The sequence below is a fragment of the Nilaparvata lugens genome, chromosome 12 (assembly GCF_014356525.2).
Source record: "Nilaparvata lugens isolate BPH chromosome 12, ASM1435652v1, whole genome shotgun sequence".
Lineage (NCBI taxonomy): Eukaryota > Metazoa > Arthropoda > Insecta > Hemiptera > Delphacidae > Nilaparvata > Nilaparvata lugens.
In genome coordinates, this window is record NC_052515.1 from 17,413,286 (window position 1) to 17,435,243 (window position 21,958).

The 21,958-nt window shown below is 31.7% G+C and overlaps 1 protein-coding gene across 2 annotated transcripts; it reads left to right on the top strand.

Moving 5' to 3' along the window:
• The first annotated feature begins 781 nt into the window (after positions 1–781).
• On the top strand, positions 782–20,931 carry LOC111058863 (alpha-N-acetylgalactosaminidase). Of its 2 annotated transcripts, none has more exons than XM_039439013.1 (9): positions 782–1,215; positions 4,951–5,123; positions 8,289–8,463; positions 9,197–9,371; positions 11,396–11,490; positions 12,733–12,894; positions 13,521–13,718; positions 14,979–15,143; positions 19,745–20,931. In XM_039439013.1, the coding sequence occupies exons 1-9, from the start codon at positions 1,210–1,212 to the stop codon at positions 19,853–19,855; spliced, it is 1,260 nt and encodes a 419-aa protein (XP_039294947.1). In that variant the 5' UTR covers positions 782–1,209; the 3' UTR covers positions 19,856–20,931. The 2 variants fall into 2 exon arrangements, with proteins under 2 accessions (XP_039294947.1, XP_039294945.1); XM_039439011.1 differs by lacking the exon at positions 19,745–20,931 and adding an exon at positions 17,357–18,136 and having other exon boundaries at positions 787–1,215.
• The last annotated feature ends 1,027 nt before the right edge of the window (positions 20,932–21,958 follow it).

Sequence of the window (21,958 nt, forward strand, 5' to 3'; positions counted from 1 at the left end):
TATACTTGGATTGATGGCTGGTGCTAGTTTTCAACCCCCCCCCACTTGAGTTGTCCAGATTTTGAAATGTATAATATTGAGACGTTATAATCACTTTGTACATTTTTCATAAGCAAGCAGTGAATATTGCTTATATACAGAGAACATCTCCTTAGGGACAACGTTTTTGGCTAGTCAAGTTGCTATCAACTCACCATGGAGCTTATTACACTACAAAATATTTTGTGACAAATTTTTGACCAACTTTTAGCAGAGATTTGACTCCCTATTAGACGCGTACTAGGCTATAAAATATTTTAATAGATGACCTACTGTATTACACTTTCGAAGATCTCCATTGAATCTCCACTATTCAACTTGGTATGTTTTGAGAGAGCAACTCAGATTTCTTTGTGTCGATATCAGCCAGTTGCTTTCTGAATGCAATAAGCCTAACAATCTCTTGTTATGAGCGATTATGAAACTGTCAGCACTGGTTGAATGAAAAGCGTTGATGTTATTTGAAAAATAATTCTGACAGTTGAAAGTGTAACAAGCACGACTGAGTCCGGTTTATCAGCAGTTGAATTCACTTTAAACTGTCAGCATTCCTTTCAAATTTAATCAATGCTTCCCATTCAAACAATGCTGACATCAGTTTGAAGCCACAGTGAGATACACTTTGAACTGTTAGTTTGTTGAATGGGAAGCAATGGGTTACCTATTATTGATAAAGGAATCTGACAGTTTGAAGTGAATCTCACTATGAAATGGTGGGAGTATCTAGTCTTCAAGATAGTAGAAGCTTCAAAAATGCCGCACTGTTCAGCAGTACCCGTCTAACTTCACTGAGAGCAACAGCGGGACTCAGTGTTGTTTTACCCTCTTGCTCTAATCTCATCGTAGCCTTGGGCCAAGCTTTGACCCAGACCCTAACCTCTGTGGTAAATCACAATAATACGTGACCAGCAGACTCGTTAGATAGCTTCGTGAGCGTCTCTCGTTTAATGGGTTATTGGCCCGCACAACTCCGGTTCACCGAGACTAACTAACGACCGGGTCACAACAAATATAGGAGTGTACATTCAGTTATTATAGTTTTGTAACTTACTTCACAGAAGATACCGGTCAGCTCAACTTCGCAAAGTAACTAACTCGCTCTCCGGGTCAGAGAGAACTTTCAGTTACTTTGTTGAAGTAACTTTAGTTACTTGAAGAGTCAGCTTAATTATGCAGGTCAGTAGACAATGGATTATTGTTTATTGTAAGCTACAGTTACTTATTAATTATTGTTATCAGTATTCTATTGTTATCCGTTGATTAGATAGCCTCTGGTTTTGGAAGTATTTAGAATGGTTGCCTGCTGTGAAATGAGTTTATATAAAGCATATAATAATCACTTTTTTAATTATGATTTATAAATGATAAATGAAAATTGTTTATCATAAGTACCGGTATCTATCTAATTCCAAAATTATTGATTAAAAATACATTTTTCTATAACTCAAAAAACTTACAATGACCAAAAAATTCAATGTAGAGGGAGCATATTTTTATAATTACATAGAATTGATATACACAATCTTCAAAATTCAAAATCTTCAAATCATTACCGTATTCCTGGACCAAAAATCAAGTGACAAAGCAGTGTGTGATATCATAACCTCAACCTTTCGACAACATTAACTTTTTATCAACATTTTTGGAGAGAAATAGTATAAAGGCTCAGCCTAGTTTTTCCTTCAATGTCATAATTATATTATGATTGTAGTATTTTGTACAATGTATGACTTTTTCTTTTTTTCCTTCTCATTTTTCTATTTCTATCTTGTTTTTGAAGTAATCTATATTAATTTTTACTGTGCTTATCTATTATACTTTTAGTTTTACATTAATATTTACCGTATAGTTTATTCATGTACAGTGCTATTTTGTTTTGTATCACTATGGGTCTTGTTAGACTCAGTGGAAATTGTCATATTGTATAAATAAATGTATGGTAGTTATAGAAATTATTCATTATCAACACTGTCCATTTGTTCAAACCCTATTATTTATTGTAAAATTTATCCTTTTCGAATTTGGAATAAACCAAGCATACTTTTCGCTTACTAAGTTAGTTTTTAGAACAATAATTTTTATCACCATCAGCTAGAAAACTCTTTGCAGATATTAAGTTTAAGGACAAGATGTGAAAAACATTCTCAGAAGATTAATTCAAAAAAATGTGTTTGAAGGGCACGTTCCTCTAGTAGGCCTATATATTAGTGAACGAGAGTCAAATCCAGGAATTCCAATTTTTTAGTTGAAGTGGAAGACATGTTGTCAGTTTCACTAAATTTATTCAAGCCAAACTACTGTTTCAATGCACTTATGGGCTATTCTAGACAGTCTCATCAAAAAATACTCCTAAAGAAGATGCCTTATGTGCATTGAAAATATAGCTTCGCTTAAATAAATTATGAGGATTGACAACATATCTTTCATTCCACCTTAATATGGAGAAGTTCCACAACATCTCTGTTACTAGAGTAAATGAAATTCTATTTTTTTATAAATTGATACAAATACTAGATAAAATACAGCACTGCGATTGAAAATATTGACAACAGTGAGGAAATATTGACAATTCCCCGGTCACCGACTACGGCGAAGACAGAACAAGTAAGTAAGTAATAGGAAAATATTAATATTTCTTAAATATTAAACAAATTGGAAAAATAAATTAGAAAGAAAGATATAAAGCTTTTGAAGAGCTGAGTGAAAATTCAACAAATTTCAAGTAGGTGGTAAAACAATATCCAAATTGGTGATTAGACCATTCAAGATCAAAATGAACAAATTTGTTAAAAAATTGTACATAATCACTTAGTTCTGAATACATTCTATTTAAAATACAAAGGGAAAAATTTCAAGTTGGTAGTATGATGAGAATTGGACTAGAATTGAATAGAAGCTTGATGAGATTTCAAATATCCACAAATAGAAAAGATTTAATAGCTTGTCTGGCGGATTTATCAATAAGGAAAATGAAACATTCATCAGGCTTACTGTTGATGGAAAGTGAAATCTCTTTTGTTTTATTTATTTTTTGTTTTATCAAAGACAATAAAATCATGTTTCTCTATGATTCAATGTAGCATACTGGTTTGCGATAAGAATTAATGAGATTGTATGAACAATTATTGAGTCAATCTGTCTATTAAAAAACAAATGAAGGTAATCTAACTTATTGAGCCTATGTCTAGTGTTAGTCATTCTACTCAAGAGATTATTCAATCTTTCAACTTTTAGTTCAATATTTATTCTCTTCTCTATTTTTCTGTATCCATTTTCTAATATCAGCAGGTTTACATTCGAATTCTCCTATTCTCTGTTGTTTAAAATGAGAGCTTTCTCGAGTAGGCCTATAATTACTTTAAGCATTTTCAAGTTATTCTAGATATTATGAAGAAAATACTACACAAACTCCATAAATCAAACACGTGTGTTTACAATACCTACGGTCTTTTACTAGAAAAATACAACCGATTTATAACCAATAGCAAAACCAATAAGTATTTAATTTTATTCCAACTTAAAATACGGTACTGTCGCTTTTTTGCCATCTTACTTATTAGACGTTATTTATTACTCTTTGTAGGAAGTTTTCTCAATATTTCAAATATAATTGATGTTTATAGGGATATTTTGAATGATTTATCAAACTTTATTATTGTAAGCATACTATAAATAATGGCCAGAACATGCTTATTGAACGTTTTTAGAATGATGTTTCCTATAAAATGTGAATAGGTAATAATGTGATCAGATCAATAGTTGACAAGAAATGAGGCGGAAAAGTTGGAACAAAAAAATATCGTGAATAATATTATTGGAATCAGTTTCATGATTTAAAATAACTCTGTGATGCTACGTAGTTTTCCTCTTCAAATCTTTAAATTTATCATTTTGGTAATTACATATTATTATTGAAGTTTTTCAAATTATTATAGAAGTTTCAGTTATTGACAAGGAGTTGAGTTGAAGAAAGTCTTTTCAATAGCAAACCTGTAAATTAAGGAAATTCTCAAGCAATTTGTCAACATACAAACTACAGGAGAACAACAGAACAACATTTTTGAAATCTCTTAAAAATGCAACATGAATAATCATGACTCGTCAATCCACGCCGTACGTCAGAGCTTATTGATTTGTACCTTAATTAACATAATACTTGGAAGAATTGAAATGCAAATTTGAAAAATAGAGTGAATAAACACTTGAATGATTAAAAGCTAGAAGAGTTGAAAGGCTTTAAAAACAACATTTCTGAACAATATCCAGAGGATGAAGGATGACTAATGAATATTTCAATGAATGAACAATGAAAGGTGTTCTACCGCCCGGTTGTGAACTTGAAAGTCGTAAAGTTCTACTCCAAGGACACAGCAGAGCTATTATTTCTTCTCAGGTTACATAATAGTCCATGTATTTGAAAATACTTTATGCAAATCCTTCATGCTTCCTATTAAGAATTAGTATGTTTGTTGTTATACCAAATGTATTAATATTTGATGCTATCTTGTCAGTAAAATCTGTATTAATGCAGTAATTGATGCAATACAGTATTACCAATTAAATGTCTTTGGATTCTGTTTTGATACAATACTATTATAGTATATATACTATTATGATATGATAGGCTTACTGTATTGAAGCTGATGCTAATTTAATGCTATGTGTCAATTACAAAAAATAGGTAAAAATGAAATAATAAATTAGAAAATAATTTAATATCTGGCTCTCTGTAGCAAAATAATTTGCTTTGATTAGGTAGTAGTACCGGTACGTAACATTTTTGAGGAATAAGTCGCTTTATATTCATCAGGGTTTAAAATCTGTGGAAGGAACAGGTGATTCCAGATATTGTATCAAAAAATCTTCATAGGATGGAATTTTGATGAATTAATTTTTTAACATTTTTTTCAGCACAAAGATGTGTTATCACAGTTGCAACTGTCGTTAGCAATTTTGGTTGCAATATTTGGCGTGTCAGAAGGGCTGGACAATGGTTTGGCCCTGAAACCACCCATGGGATGGATGTCATGGGAGAGATACAGATGTAACATTGACTGTGAAACCTATCCTGATGAATGCATAAGGTACCGTATGAATCATATTCGGAGAGAGTTTTTTTTGTCTATCAAATTAGGTATTATTCATTTATCACCTATTCAGTTTTCTTTTGTTTAAACATATTCATATTTTATTCATAATTATTATTCATTTACCGTATTCCTACACGGCTACTTGAATACGGCTAGTTCATTACAATAGAATTACTATAACACTATGAAAAATGAAAGGGTATAAGTGGCTCCATGTAATACTTAGGCTACTTACTAGTAATTTACTACTTACTCACTTACTTTTGTGATTCTATGTCAAATCAAATCAAATCGTTTATTGCACAAAAATATATACAGAATACAACTGAAAGGAAATTGACAACTTTGTGCTACACGTCGGCAAAAGAAAACTTGTACGCCAACGTGGAGTCTTAATATAACTTATTCACTTATACGTTAATATTAATATATAAAATGATCCTACAATATTATAATATAGGCTAACAGTAATTAACATTCAACCAACTAAATATTCCATTCTAAGAAATAACAATAAATTAAAGATATACATAAAGCTGAATTTAAGATTCATACAACATCAATTAATATTAAACCAAATCATTAATTGAATAAAAATAATTTCTTTCACCCAGGTATGGAAATCTTTTATTTTAGGCTTCTTTAACAACCATCCTCTTGGAACTTTATTATAGAGTTATTTCTCAAATATGAAATACTTCTACGGGATAGGGTGCTATCAACTCTTTCAATTGTGATTAAGTTTTGAGCGACTTGTCTAGTTACTCTTTGAAAATTTTTTAATTTGAGCACATGTTTCTTAATAGTCTTTAAAATGAACAATTGTCTTATAGTGAACAGATTGGAATTTTGAAACAATGTGACACTTGGGAAATCTCTCGGATACCTCATTATTGTTTTGATAACTAACTTTTGTAAAACAAATAGAGGTTTTAAAGTTGAATCAAAAGTTCCTCCCCATATAGAATTACCATACTGAACTAAGGATTGGAATAGAGCAAAATAAACAGATTTTAGTAATTTTAGACTCAAAATACTTCTAAGCATGTACATTTTTAAATTGACCACCCTTAATTTTCTACAAAGGTAGCTAATCTGAGGTGACCAGCGTAGATGCTTATCAACAAAAATACCAAGATACTTGTAATTGTTTACACTCTCAATAACCTCATTGCAAGAATCACATGGATACCTGTTACAAGCATTATTCAAACAAAGCCTGTTCATATCTAGATCTCCTCTTGTTGTTGGACTGAAGGTCATACATTTTGTTTTACCAAGATTTAGTCTCAAATAATTACATTTTAGCCACTGAGAAACCTTATAGTAACCCACTTTTGTTTGCTTGATAACATCTTCCCAGGAACCTTCTTGGAAGATAAGTGCTGTGTCATCAGCAAAACAAATTGTCTTAGACCCAACTGAGTCCAGTACACTAGGCAGGTTATTAACATAGATCAAAAATAAAACTGGTCCCAATACAGTCCCTTGAGGTAGACCCCATGTCACATCTCTAATCTCACTATTACTACCACCACAGCTAACGATTTGGCTTCTACCCCTTAGATAACTTTCAAAGAAATCTAACTCTATTCCTTGAATACCAATATTAGATAGTTTCTGGATCATTTTATCATGTGGTACTGTGTCAAAAGCCTTGGCCAGGTCCAGAAACATTACCAAGGTTTTTTTATTTGTTTTGAAACCATTGTATATTGTCTCAGTTAAGGACTCCAATGCATCCTCTGTGCTTCTACCCTGTTGGAAACCAAACTGCCTCTTATCAAGGATTTTATTAACATCTAGATATTCAACTAATCTTTTCTTTACCAATTTTTCGAAAATTTTAGAAATAGAACTTAGCAAGCTAATTGGTCTATAATTTTGAGGTATTTCTTTACTCCCCCCCTTGTGTAAAGGAATAACTTTTGCATGCTTGAAATGCAAGGGAAAGTATCCAGATGAAAAACAACAATTGAAAATTTCTGAAGAGGTTTAGAGATTGTGTCAGTTAATAGTTTTAGCACGCTGTTGGATATGTTATCCCATCCAGGTGCCTTATTATCATTCAAACTTTTGATTACTTCTTGATTTCTGTTTCATAATATAAATCTTTTGCTTTTCTAATTAGATTTACTATTCTATTTCTGTAAGACAGGAATTTCCTTCTCAGCTCTACATTAAAACTATCTATGTATTAAAACTATGTAATAAAACTATCAAAAGTAGCCCTATAAAAATAAATGAAGAATCACTATAATTTTAACACGATATTATGGCTTGAAGGCGTGATTCGCCGAAACCGGTTGGGTCGTGTCATCAAAGAAAATCAAATGGTACTACTGATTCTATATAATATACTGTAATAAGAAATTATTGGTTTTTAGTTAAGAGTAGAAAAACAAGTTTGGAGAGCCAACCACTTTTATTCTATGGTTTAACTGAGTTTTAACAAATAAAATTAAAAGTTATGGAATTTTCAAACAAGACATTCAAGCAGACAACTATAATATTATATGTAATGTCTCATTGAATACGGTAATGATATATAATATATCTATGGTACTTTATTGAATACTTCTGTTTATCAATTGAAACCTTGGTGTGTATTGAAGACGAATATCCCGACAGTTATTTCACAAAAATGACGGATTCACACATATCAATGTCAGAGTCGATGAATCTGGTACAGTGTAAATATAATGCCAATGAGTTATGTCATGTGACTTTTTATACTCACTTGGCCGCGCTGAGTGGGAATTGTCCCATATTAGAACTCATGGCAATATTCGCACTGAAGGTCTATAGTATACTACAGTATCAGACACGTTGTCTGATACTGTAGTATCTGATACGGTACTATGATACCCAGTACCTACTCTGATAATGATACGTGAAAATCTGCCTTAAACTACACTATGCGCTGCACAGAGATATTGTAGTACCTTATGATCAATATCACTAATACGATGTAATGTTGAGGTCTTTAAACACTCAGCTACGCTATGCTGAAACTGGTCATCGGAAGACGTACCCGTCCTATCTTCCAATATTGAAAGCTATATGGGAGCTATAACATTGGGAGATAGGACGGCTACGTAGCTATGTGTGTAAAGACCTTTAGAGATTTATCATTTTAATTCTTGTGTAAAATTTCAGTGAAAACCTATTCCGTCGAGCTGCAGACTTGCTAGTTTCGGAGGGTTTCAAGAACGTTGGTTACGAGTATGTGATAGTAGACGACTGCTGGTTGGACAAGGAGAGAGATGTGAATGGAGACCTCCAGCCTGACCCCAAACGATTCCCTAGCGGTATCAAGAGTCTCGCAGACTATGTAATTTTTTCTTTATTTTTGTCTTTTATTCTATTCTGGATTACCTTTATCTCAAGGCTGAGTGGTTTAGTGTGAGATTTACTTACTCAAACTGTCAGCATTTCCTATATTATAGCATTAATGTTTATTTCCATAAAACTACAGTAACTATATTGGGTAATATAGTTACTAAAAAATAATTCTAATTTATAAATTTTATAGTGCATAAAACTAATTCTAACCGGCTGAAGTGAATCTCAATAAAATGCGGGAGGATATAATGTATTATATCATGTTCAAATTTTCCCCATTACACTATAACTTTGTGATAATATGAATTTGGAGTTTGGAAAAATAAGTAGCCCTAAAGAAATACGTTATTAGAAAATTTGGAGTTTGATGTTTGAATTTTTTACGTTAATATAAAAAGGAAAATTTTGCTTTTAGGCCAACATAATTATGAAAAAGTATCTTCGTTCAATTTATTCATCCTTCACTCTCACTACAAACCACTAAGTCTATATCTATTTCTGTCTACTATATACATTGCTTTGCTTCTTTTCAACTACATTTTTCACTTATCGCATCTGAATAATTATAATTATGGCTAATTAAATAATTTATTACACTTACTTAGGTAGTAATAATTACAAATTAATAATAATTTCCTCCACTGTACTGTACATTGAGCTGTTTATTTTCAACCATTTCTTTGTAATTTTCATACTGAATTGTGGTTATTATTTTTTGCTAGATCCATTCGAAAGGCCTGAAATTTGGCTTGTACGAAGACTACGGCACGAAGACTTGCGAAGGCTACCCTGGTGTAATCGGTCATATGCAGCAAGATGCTGCTAAATTCGCTGAATGGGGAGTAGACTATGTCAAACTGGATGGCTGCAATGCTGATCCAAAAACATACGACCATGGTAAGAAATAGCACTTTGAGAATATATTATCAAGTTTATTATAAATCGATTTTGTTTTCCCTGACAAATACAACTGTGAAATACAAGTTGTATCATTGACTTTATTATCAAAAGTAGCCTACATTAAAAAATTTATTCAAAGTATACTAAAAATTACCAAAACCACAGAGAATAAGGTAGGCCACCGTATTACATGACTATAATCACTAAACTACTGTAATAGAGAAACGAACAATTCTGATGTTTTATTGTTCATATTTAAGTTTTTTCCACTTGCTAAAAATAATATCTTCTGCAATAATACGGTATTGTAATATTTGAACGATTCTATTGCAGTTTCCGCCAAAACATGGTTAGCGAAACTATTTAATTATTATGTGCCGGCTTTATTTGCACAGTACGGTATTTAAAATAAAATTTTACTTCAATCGTTTAGTAAATTGAGAAGAAACTTGAAGACATGAGGAAATGATAGTTCAAAAAAAGAAGAAGCCACAAATTTTGAAACATAATCAACTAAATTACTAAATTCTTATAATCATTTTCTACAAAAAATTGTTTATAAATCTTTGAATAACTTGTAAATGTTAAGGTTATTCAAATCGCTACATATTCGTCTACTACTGTCAATCGTAATACTGTAATTCACAAAATTACAATTTATATCTATTCTACTGACACTTCCTTATACTGTACTTCAAATTTCTTGAGTTATTTTTCTTAATTTGTTTTTCCTACTGGTTCTGTAATTTACATTAGTGATAGGCTATTAATACTCAGCAAAAATCAATATTATATTTTCATAAGCGTGATAACAGTAAAACAAATTTACTCAAATCAACTTATGTAGATACAGTGTACAGTAGGCCTATAGCTTCTCTTCTACTTTCCTCTGGTTAATATATCAGTAAGATCCACTTTAAACTGTCTGCATTATTTATAAATAACATCATTCCTTCCCACTCAACCAATGCATATGTAGTAATAAATTATAACTGCAATTTATACGCTGAATTAATTTCCTCAAGAATAGTTTATTATTTCAAGTTAATTAACTTTAACTGGGTACTTCTTGAAACTCCAATGTAACGTTGACATTATTGCTGACATTTTATCGAGCAAGCTTCCTTTCACTCAACTTGGAAATCGGTCAGAAAAATTGAATCAAGATAACTAAGTCATCAATGAAGAAGCGAGCTTTGTTTTTTTTACAAAAACACGTTTGAGAAATCTGAGGATTCAAAAAAAGTGGAGACTGATAATTAGCGAAAGATAAGCGATTTGCATAATTTACTTTCACAACGCCTTTCTCAGAAAGTAGCTTCGGTTACATTTGGAGCTTCGAGCATATAAAAGTAACACGATTTTAAATTGGATTAGTTTTTACTTCTTATTGACCATCTTCTCTTCGTATAGTAGCTTCCAATCTTCTTATTCTTATACATGCAATCACTGAATAATTTGATTTTTGTCTGTTCTGGAAGTATCTCGTATTAACAGTGTTTTCACTAAATAAATAATGATTACAACAACTATAATTCAACAGCTTTCTCCATTTAAAAGGATTAATAAATTCATTCAGTTCAATAGGGCTACTTGAAATTTTAATTACATATAGGCCTACTGTAATTACAAAAATATACAGTGCCACCAGTAATATTAGATGTGAATAATAAAATTGTATAAGTTTATATCTACATAAGATTAAAAATTTATAAACTTCTCTCATTGAAAAATACAGTAAATTACAATTGACACATTGTTGGGAACAATTATTTTCCAGATGGAATTAAATAGAGAATGCATTTATTCAAATGCTAATTAAAATGCTAGGATTTTCGTTCAATAATAATTATATATTAATTATTTTCCCCTCATACAACCATTGTTTACTTTTATTTCTATGCACTATTTATTATATTCTATTCCTGTCTTTGCTGGATAAGTAATATTACTTTTGGTTATGGATATTTTTGTTGGAAATTTGCAATAATGATATTTTCGAATTTGCATGTTTTCTACAGGCTACCCTGAATTCGGAAGGTACTTGAGAGAAACAAATAGACCAATGGTTTACTCTTGCAGTTGGCCTGCTTATCAGGAAGACGAACAAAGGATGGTAAGAGCTATCGATAATTAATTGAAAAATGATCAAATTATTAATTATATAATGAACATTTTAATTAGCAGACATTAAAACATTTGAAACAAAAATGAAAAAAAATTTACATCAATAATTTTGATTAGATTATTATTATTCAACTCTGGCAGCTCGAAAAGCGATGCAGATCCAAGAACTAGACTCATTCCTTATACGGAAATGAATAGTTGTCTCAACCTAACTTTTGTAATGACAAGTTTGATGGCTATTTTGAGAGATACGGTAAGTTGTTTTTGTAACGTAACGACCAAGTTTCATTTCATTTATTGAAGTTAGGTTGGCCTACATCACCTCTGTACTACACAGAGGAAACATAAAATAAACAAATTTTAAATTACCTTTTTTTGTTAGGGCTATTCTCAATAAATTATCAAGAAATGAAAATAAAATTTTCAAGTTCCCTTTTTTTCTAATTCACTCGCAACATGTTTAAAAAACATGTTTCTAAAAAGGGTACTTCAATTCTTTATTTTTATTTCTTGACAAATTTTAAAATATGCTAAGAATGTAAACATAGTAAATATGATAATTATTAACTCATTTTTCGAATAATGATTAATATCAGGACATCGAGCTTCGCTCGTTATTTTTATTTATTGATAAACAGAACACAATTCTTTAAAATGATCGTGTTTATATTTTACAACTGGCTATACGTCAGCTTATGAATTTAGGGGATGCGATATTTTGATTTTCCACAGAATCACTCGCTCACTTTTTACTATCCACAGACGACGAAAGTCTCAGCTGTTTCAGCCAAAGATGAATTATCCTCTTAATGTCTTTCAGCGAGTTTTCCCAAGGATGAGACCGAGTGCAATCGAATTTTTATATCATAAACCTACTATGTTCCAAATTTTGTGAAAATCGTTAGAGCCGTTTTCGAGATCCGTTGAACTTAAATAACCAGATAACCAGATATAAAAATATAAAAAGATATACAGAAATTGCTCGCTTAATATAATAGGAATAATGTTGTGAAATATAAGTAAAAGACAGTAGGCTACGATAAGAATGAAAAAATATCAACTTGAAAGTAAATTGTCAGCATTGATTGATTACGAAATATTCATCATTCATCAATTCACAATTCATTGAAATGATTGGGGGTGGGGCCAACAGGCAGAGCCTAAAACTGTGATGCTATTTATGAAAAATGCTGACAATTTTAAGTGAATCTCACTCTATTCATTATTTCAGCCAAACTACACAGCCATTGCAGAGCATTGCAACTTATGGAGAAACTATGGAGACATCCAGGACTCTTACTATAGCTTGGTGAATATCATGGACCATTTTGGAGACAACCAACATATCTATATTCCTAGTGCTGGTCCCGGCCATTGGAATGATCCTGATATGGTGAGAGATTCAATGAATATGCTATTATTCTCGTTATTGTCTTATTTAGTGTGCAATTAATTTAGTGATTTCTGTAGCTTCAAATTGTTGAAGTTTTTCAATATTTCCTAATTTATTAATGGGGTTTAATGTGTGATATTCGAATAATTTTTAACATCCGTGATTAACCCAGATTCTAAATGTTTATTGTTCATATTATATTATATTTATACTATATTTCAGTAAAAATTATAAGGATTGATATCGTAACCTCATTTAAATTTTAGGCCTATTAACCAATAGTAGGGCATCGCCCATACTAAACATTCTGAATAAAAATATAAATCTCAGTACCCTTTTAAATTATTTTGTCACAACATGTTTTGGACATTTAATGTCCGAAACATGTCGTGACAAACTAATTTGGAAGGGTACTGAGATTTATATTTTTATTAATATTAAAAGTAGCCCTAAAGAAAAAATACAATAAACATTCTGAATTCTGCTGCTCCTAAGCTTACAGCTTACTAGAGATTGATAATGATTTAACCACCGAAACTAGTATCTCAAATATTATTGTTCTATTAGTGGTTTGGCAATATAAAGTCGTTTTTATTGAATATGTTGTATATTTTGATTTCGTTCAGTTGATAATCGGCAACTTCGCCCTGAGCTACGAGCAGAGCAAACTGCAGATGGCGATTTGGGCGATCCTTGCGGCTCCTCTCATAATGTCCAACAACCTCGAATACCTGGCGCCCGACATGAAGGCAGTGCTACAGAACAGAGATGTCATTGCCGTCAACCAGGATGAACTAGGCATTCAGGGCAGGCGACTGTTCAGGGTCAGTCTTTCTTTCCCTAGAAAATAACTTGTCTGTAAACTTGTTGAAGAACCTATAGCTTAGAACCATACACTCTTTTATGAACCCAGACATTTGTTTATGAACCTGTAAATATATAAAATATTGAAGAACCTAGTTTTGGGAAGCATAAATTTGTTTATAAAACCATATTTTTTAATGAACCCATGAATTAGTTTATAAACACATACATTTGTTTATAAAATCCCAAACATATTTATGAACCCATAAGTTTGTTTAAAACATATTAATTAGTGTATGGAACTAAACTTGGTTTGTTTACAAACTCTTTCAATTATTTCTTTATAAACCCATACATTTTTTACAAATCATGAATTTGTTCTACAAACCCAAATATTTGTTTTGAAACCCACAAATTTATTTATAAACCCACAAGTTTGTTCTTAAATCCGTAAGTTTGTTTTAAACCACCAATTTGTTTTAAAACTCATAAATTTGTTTTTAGCCCTGTAAAACTATTTATAAACCTATAAATTTGTCTATAAACACATAAATTTGTTCATAAACCTATGAATTTGTTTATAAGCCCAGTTGAAACCTAAAGATGGCTTCTCTTCCAAAATAAGATCTTGCTGCAAATTTTAGTAACTTTTTAGTTGGTGTCTGAAAAATATACTACCAGTCGTTTATTAATTGACCTGTATTTTACTGTATTCTAAGGGAATCTCTCGTAGTTCGTGATGAAGTTAAAAATTGTTGAATTCACAAACCAATTGCGCAGAAAGCGCCCCTAACCTTTTTAAAATTTGTCGCAGCCTTATTCCATCTTTTTATATTTTGCATCGATTATAATAAATGTTTATTGCCAAAAAACATAAAAAATACAAAACAATAATATCTAAAACAGTATTTTTGGCGTGGCTGGAATAAGAGAAGCCTCGCGCTCCAGCCACGAGTTCTATGTATTTGAAATGTTGAGAAAACTATTACAAATTTAGGCCTACAGCAATTTTGGTTTAATAAGATAATAACAGAAACAAACATTGTGAAATTATGCTGGAATGAAACGCACTCTAGTCTAAGAAAGAAAATCAAGTGTGTGCACCTATCATTCATAAAGATTGAACCATGATATCATGTGCTTGTAGAGGCCAGCAATAGAGGCTTTATCAGACAGGTATGACAAAAATTCATGAGATACTTCAGGTATTAAAAGGAAACTTGATGAGATCATCGTTACTGTACAAAAATCTTTATATTTTCTTTTTATTCTGATTACAGAAACAAAATATCCAGATTTGGTCACGTCCAGTCATGCCTATGAATCAGAACTACTACTCCTATGCCATTGCATTTGTCAGCCGGAGGTCTGATGGTATTCCTTTCCCTATCAATTGCACCTTGTCAGATCTTGGACTCTACAATCCTGGAGGATATATGATCAGGGTAAGTTAAATAAAACCCAAAATAATCTACTATGTATCGATTTTGACTTCCACAACAGTGCTTACATGTTCAGTCAAGACCAGACGCGTTTCAAGGCACTGGCCCCATCTTTAGCGTAAAGGGAGTACCATTGAAGAAGTTTTGGGCAATAACCTGTTTTTTCTTTTCCGATCATTGTATTGTAGTCCAGGCAATGAATGCTAAAAAAGGGTATAGAAGGAAACACTACCATGAGCATTGATTTTTACAAATGCACTGTTGAAGAGTTATAAGCCCTGAAAGAAAAAAACAATGGATAGAAACCTGTTATTTCGACAATTTCACACTTTCAAGAGCGGATATCTCGAAAACTTTTGGTAATATCACAAAGCTCTACTGAACAAGAATTGTAGAGAATTTATCAAACTTAATTTTTGAACATTTAGTTATGATGGTTGAACGCATTGTTGCCAAGATATAATCGTGGAAGCAAAATGTTGAAAAATGCAACATTTAAACTACCCTCATCCCTTCAGCACATGGGGTAGGGATGGGGACTTTTGATATGTTCACCCCCTAACTGGTCCCAACAAAGCTGCAAAGTCAAAAATTGTGCTGAAAACACTTCCTCCAAATTCCTTTGTCAATTGGTCTATTGTTGCAAAACTGAAAATTTCACATGCGTCGTAGGGAAGTGTGAAATTAAACATCAAATTCAAGAGAATTTGATGCTCTATACGCTCATACTCAGCATGGATTTTTTCCATCGATATTTAGGAAGTTATAAGAGCAAAAATGGCAAAAAATTGGAAGCAAACGTGTTTTTTCCAAAAAATGTCACATTTTCAAGAGCGGAAATCTCGAGAACTATAGGAGATACAGAAAAAGTTGTGGGATGAATATTTTAAGAATTTATGTAATCTTCAATTTTTCAATTTTTAGAACAGTCATGTCTGTAAGATGAATAGTTTCGAGTTATATGCGAGAAACCAAAAAATGGTACCTTTGAACCACCCCCACCCCCTTAGCACAGGGGGTAGGGGTGGGGACTTTTTATATGTTCACTTCCTTACTACCCTAAACAGAACTGTGGGGTCAAAAATTGTCTTCCAAACTTTTCCCTCTATAACTCTTCCTTGACTGGACTATTGTTTGTGTTAACCTAATAAATAAATAAAAGAGTATCAGAGTACTTTATTCAAGTTTTATACAAGTATATACAGTCAATTATTGACAGTTATTATATTTTTATCACATCATAACTGACTGCATGTCGTTGTATAAAACATTTAAACCGTGTGTTAACAATACCTCCGTAAACAAAGCCGTAATGCATTTGTGTGACGTTAGCACAGGTAGGGCTCCTACACCAATAAAAATTCGTTGATTTCAGCTGATCTATATCAGCTAGAGTTTTTATTGGTTTAGGTGCCCTACCTGTGCTGACGTCACACGAATGCACTACGGCATTGTATACGGAGGTAGTGGTGTTAATTGCATCGCAGTTCGGGATGGATCTTTACTTTATTCACTCTGAAGATGGGGCAAAGTGCGATGAAACGCTTTTGGTCTCAACCAAACATGTAGACCAGACTGTAGTAAAAGTGAAAATCAAATATAGTTGAACTTAAGACGAAAACCTTGGAAGTAATCTAGGAAAAATATCAAATATTACGAATCCATAAAGATTTTCATATTTTATGTCTGTATTAATTAAAGAAATTCGTGTTGTAAGACCTATAATACCAGATTAAGATCATACCTATATAGTTCATACCAGCATTAGTTTCATATCTGGATTACTGTAGCCTATCGGTGTTCTGTATATAAATTTGTCCACCAACATTTTGAGTAAATTAATTTGTTTATTCAATTTGAATTTTGTTGACAATTCAATGTTATTTTCAGATTCCTACTACCCTAATGGTGTTCTATAAAGTGTATTATAGATGAATACTAGTGTATCACCGTAAATTTTATAAATCGGTCACTGTTAGTGGCATTTCTTCCGTAGAGCATTTCACTCTTGGAGTGAATTTATCAAGTCGTGATGAAAAACTACATATTATAATGTGTAGTATCGATTTTTAAACTCTTGAATGTTTTTTCTTTTAATTTCTTGCAACAAGCCCTATCAAACAAAGTATTCGGATACTTTCAGTTATTTAATAAAATTAATCCATCCTAGAGCCGTTGAAACAATTTCTAATTGCTTCTTGATGTTCTGTTCACAGGATCTGTACAATGACCAAGCCAAAGAGTACAGAGTTTTTGGAAGTGACGTTATCAAAGTCAGAGTTGTGCCAACTGGTGTAGCTTTTCTGAAAGCAACAGTTATATCGTGATTTGACAGTGGATTATATTAGGTTAATACTAGAGGGTAAGCGAATATTTATGATCAAGCAACAACGATACAGATAAATATTATTGTTAATAGTACCTAACTTAGAGTACAATGAACAATTAAAAATAATATGTAATGAAAATATGAAGGAATATTAATGTTTTTATCAGTTTGAGAAAGAGAAGATATTTATAGAGAAAAATGACTAGCTTATTTGCTAATCTCTTACTGCTGATGGATCAAAAATCATTATTATTATCGTAAAGCATATTATATGAAAGAGCAATTTCAAAGCTATAAGAAATAACTTTATCTATTGGACTCTCAATTATTGATAAAACATTTGTGATGAAAACATATTATTCATTTTCGAAATAGCGTCATGATTATACTTTATTGTGATTTAACTATTACGGTATTTATTGTGACTGTATTAGGTAGTTCTGAGAAGTAGGATATTTTTAATAAATAAGTTGAGGATGCTAGTATGTAAAAAGGTAACAAGTACATTGTGGAAAAATAGATATGTATTTCGTCCTACTATTTAAGACAGTTAGTATAATATTATTTAATGTAATTTTGATGATCGATATGCAAGTTATGTTCAATAAGTCCTGTTTGTTATCATATTTCAATGTGAAATTAGTATCGTTTTCTGCATTGAGATTATTGAAGTTCAGCCATGCCTCTATGGCTCTTTTTCTGTGTTTATTATTTCGGAAATTATTAAGTGGAAATTCAAATTGACTGCATGTCGTTGAATAAAACATTTAAACTGAAGACTGAAACATTCACTCTGAAGATGGGGCAAAGTGTGATGAAACGCTTTTGGTCTCAACCAAACATGTAGACCTACCTACTGTAGTAAAAGTGAAAACCAAATATAGTTGAACTTAAGACGAAAACCTTGGAAGTAATCTAGGAAAAATATCAGACAAATATTTCGAATCCATAAAGATTTTCTTATTTTATATCGTTGTCTGGATTAATTAAGGAAGTTCGTGTTGTAAAGTAGAGCGTGCACTAGGTCGGTGGAGCGGCGCGGAGATATTCCGACCTGGAATTAAATACATGTGATCAAGTGTACCTCCGTGCACTAGGAACGGCGCAGCTCGAAAAGTTTCTGGACTTTTCGGGGTCGGAACGGCGTCGCGCCGCGATCCTAGTGCACGGAGGTCAGGTCGGAAGAATTCCGCGCTCGGGTAACTTCGTGAGGGCTCGGCTGTTTCCGAGCTCTGCTTCTTTCGAACATGGCCAGACTATAAATAACCATAATTGTTGTAATTTTTTGTTGTATATTGCTTTTTCTCATTGTATTTCTGTGTGTTGTGAATAAATTGAATAAATTAATAAATAAAAAAGTTACTTGTTATTGAACGATATCGAGTTCTCACTTTTGACTTACTGAAGGCGAAAGTCGTCCTTCTGTTTGTATGTTCTACAATAAATCCTTCAGAAAGGATTGATCAATCAGCTTCAAAGTTTGAACACGTATTCTTCGAACAGGACAAGTTCGTTGGACAACAAAATTGGCACTTTCCTTCGTCCTTTTTCAAGATATAAAAATAACTTTGTAAGTGCATAAGAAAGAATTGTTATGATTTATCTTTTAGTCATCTGAAGAATTTATTGAGCTATCGCACGCTCTGACACATGATTTCAGCTGGATAATATACAACGTAATTCACAACTTTTACAAAATTATATGACTTGATATATCAATGTGCGGTTTCTGTCATTTATTTTCTTTTGAAACACTGTATCGAAATAATGTATCATGAATTTGGATTCATTTAAGCATATTTAAGATGCTGAAGCGATAGAGTAGGTTAATATATGGATTATCCTATCGGTGTTCTGTATATAAATTTGTCCTCGAACATTTTGAGTCAATTAATTTGTTTATTCAATTTGAATCTTGTGGTCAATTCAATGCTATTTTCAGATTCCTACTTCCATACTGGCGCTGTATTAAGTGTGTATTATAGATGAAGACTAGTGTATCAACGTAAATTTTATAAATCGGTCACTGTTAGTGGCATTTCTTCCGTAGAGCATTTCACTCTTGGAGTGAATTTATCAAGTCGTGATGAAAAACTACATATTATAATGTGTAGTATCGATTTTTAAACTCTTGAATATTTTTTTTTTAATTTCTTGCTACAAGCCCTATCAAACAAAGTATTCGGATACTTTTATTTATTTAAAGTATATAAAATTAATCCATCCTAGAGTCGTTGAAATAATTTCTAATTGCTTGTTGATGTTCTGTTCACAGGATCTGTACAATGACCAAGCCAAAGAGTACAGAGTTGTTGGAAGTGACGTTATCAAAGTCAGAGTTGTGCCAACTGGTGTAGCTTTTCTGAAAGCAACAGTTATATCGTGATTTGACAGTGGATTATATTAGGTTAATACTAGAGGGTAAGCGAATATTTATGATCAAGTAACAACGATACAAATAAATATTATTGTTAATAATAACATGGAGTACAATGAACAATTGAAAATAATATGTAATGAAAATATGAAGGAATATTAAAGTCTTTATCAGTTTGAGAAAGAGAAGATATTTATAGAGAAAAATGACTAGCTTATTTGCTAATCTTTTACTGCTGATGGATGAAAAATCATTATTATTATCTTCAAATAAACTTATTAAATTTATTCCGATTCAATATCATCTGTCCATATTTATCAAGAGGCAGAAGTTGAATAAACTATCGAACAATAAGCAAATGACCCAATGAAAATAAAGCATATTATATGATAGAGCAATTTCAAAGCTATAAGAAATAACTGTATCTATTGGACTCTCAATTGATAAAACATTTGTGATGAAAACATATTATTAATTTTCAAAATAGCGTCATGATTATACTTTATTGTGATTTAACTATTACGGTACGCTATTCATTGTGACTTTATTAGGTAGTTCTGAGAAGTAGGATATTTTTAATATATAAGTTGAGGATGCTAGTATGTAAAAAGGTAACAAGTACATTGTGGAAAAATATATATGTATTTCGTCCTACTATTTAAGACAGTTAGTATAATATTATTTAATGTAATTTTGATGATCGATATGCAAGTTATGTTCAATAAGTCCTGTTTGTTATCATATTTCAATGTGAAATCAGTATCGTTTTCTGCATTGAGATTATTGAGACGTGTAATACTGTAGATTGAAGCTACTAAGATTTTTTAGTTTATTAAGGCTTGTGTAATTACTGAAAATTACTGTTTGTATTCGAAATATTCAAACTTCTCTATTTAGAAAAGTCAAGTTTCATTATATTAATTCAATTTTGGAAAAGTCTATTCCTGTTTAATAGTAATAATAATTATTATTAACGATGTATCAATACAAATATGAAATTATCTTATATATAATTGTATAAACACAACATTGTTTCTTGAGGAAGTTGTAAATGTTCATAAAGAGTAAAAACAGAAATTGCAAATGAAATAAGGTTTAAGTTACCTCATTTTGTAAGACCTCTCCATCATAGTTATCATGGCTTTTAAAAACTGTCAATTGAATATTTTTCTGAAATTTCCTTTTCTGAAACCTAATATGAGAATTATTTTATGAGAGAAATTTCTAATAATAAATGTTGAAACTCTTCTTATAAACACCAATCAGGGTGTTATGATAATTGAAAACGACTCATGTAATTAGTCAAGGTAATTAACCAAACATGCCTAGCTACCGTACTCTCGGGTAGGTACTTGAATTCTTTTTGATTGGTTGTTGCACGGTAAACCTATAAAAGCGTGCTTGGCTAAGAAATTTCTAAAGAATCCACCCAGCAATAACCGCAATTACATTAGACTAGGATTCTTAACTCTAGTATTTCAAGTCCAAATTATCAAATGTTATTCCACCTTTTACATTATAATACTTTGATACTCAACTGCGATTACAAGCAAGATTGATTTCAACATGTCAAGAATTTGCAAAATTATTCAACTCCTTCCAGATTTAGCTTAGTTTTGCCAACAAATGAGGTGATGAGAGAATTTTTACATACTCTGCCCCCTCAATTCAAATGAGAAATACCAAATTAATCAGCACCTTTGCTATACAATTACAATACTTTTGTATAAAAGACTAAATTATAAAACACAGCTCCGTGAAAAGATAGTTAGAAAGGTTTCTAAAAACACTACTTCTTTATCTTGGTAAAAAGTAAAATTCACTAAAAATCATTATCGGTCAACTTGATAACTTATTATTACCTTATTACCGCTACGTTGCCGTTGACCAGTTGGATAGGCTGTGTCAATGTTGCTTAGACCTTATTTTTGATCAGTGAACGGCCTCAGTCCTCTCTCGTCATGGATGAACTCTACCACAGAGTATAGTGGCTGGATGACAGCCTCCATCTCATCCTTCTCTTGAAGTCAGAAGACCCCAGCCTTCTTATCTCCTCAGGCAGGAGATTGAAGAGCTTCAGCGCCAACATTGCAAATGATCCCTGAGTCCTTG

Coding starts and splice junctions, on each gene's coding strand:
- LOC111058863 (XM_039439013.1), top strand. Junction 8,464..9,196: donor TCAAGAGTCTCGCAGACTAT/GTAATTTTTTCT, acceptor ATTTTTTGCTAG/ATCCATTCGAAAGGCCTGAA. Junction 15,144..19,744: donor CTGGAGGATATATGATCAGG/GTAAGTTAAATA, acceptor TTCTGTTCACAG/GATCTGTACAATGACCAAGC.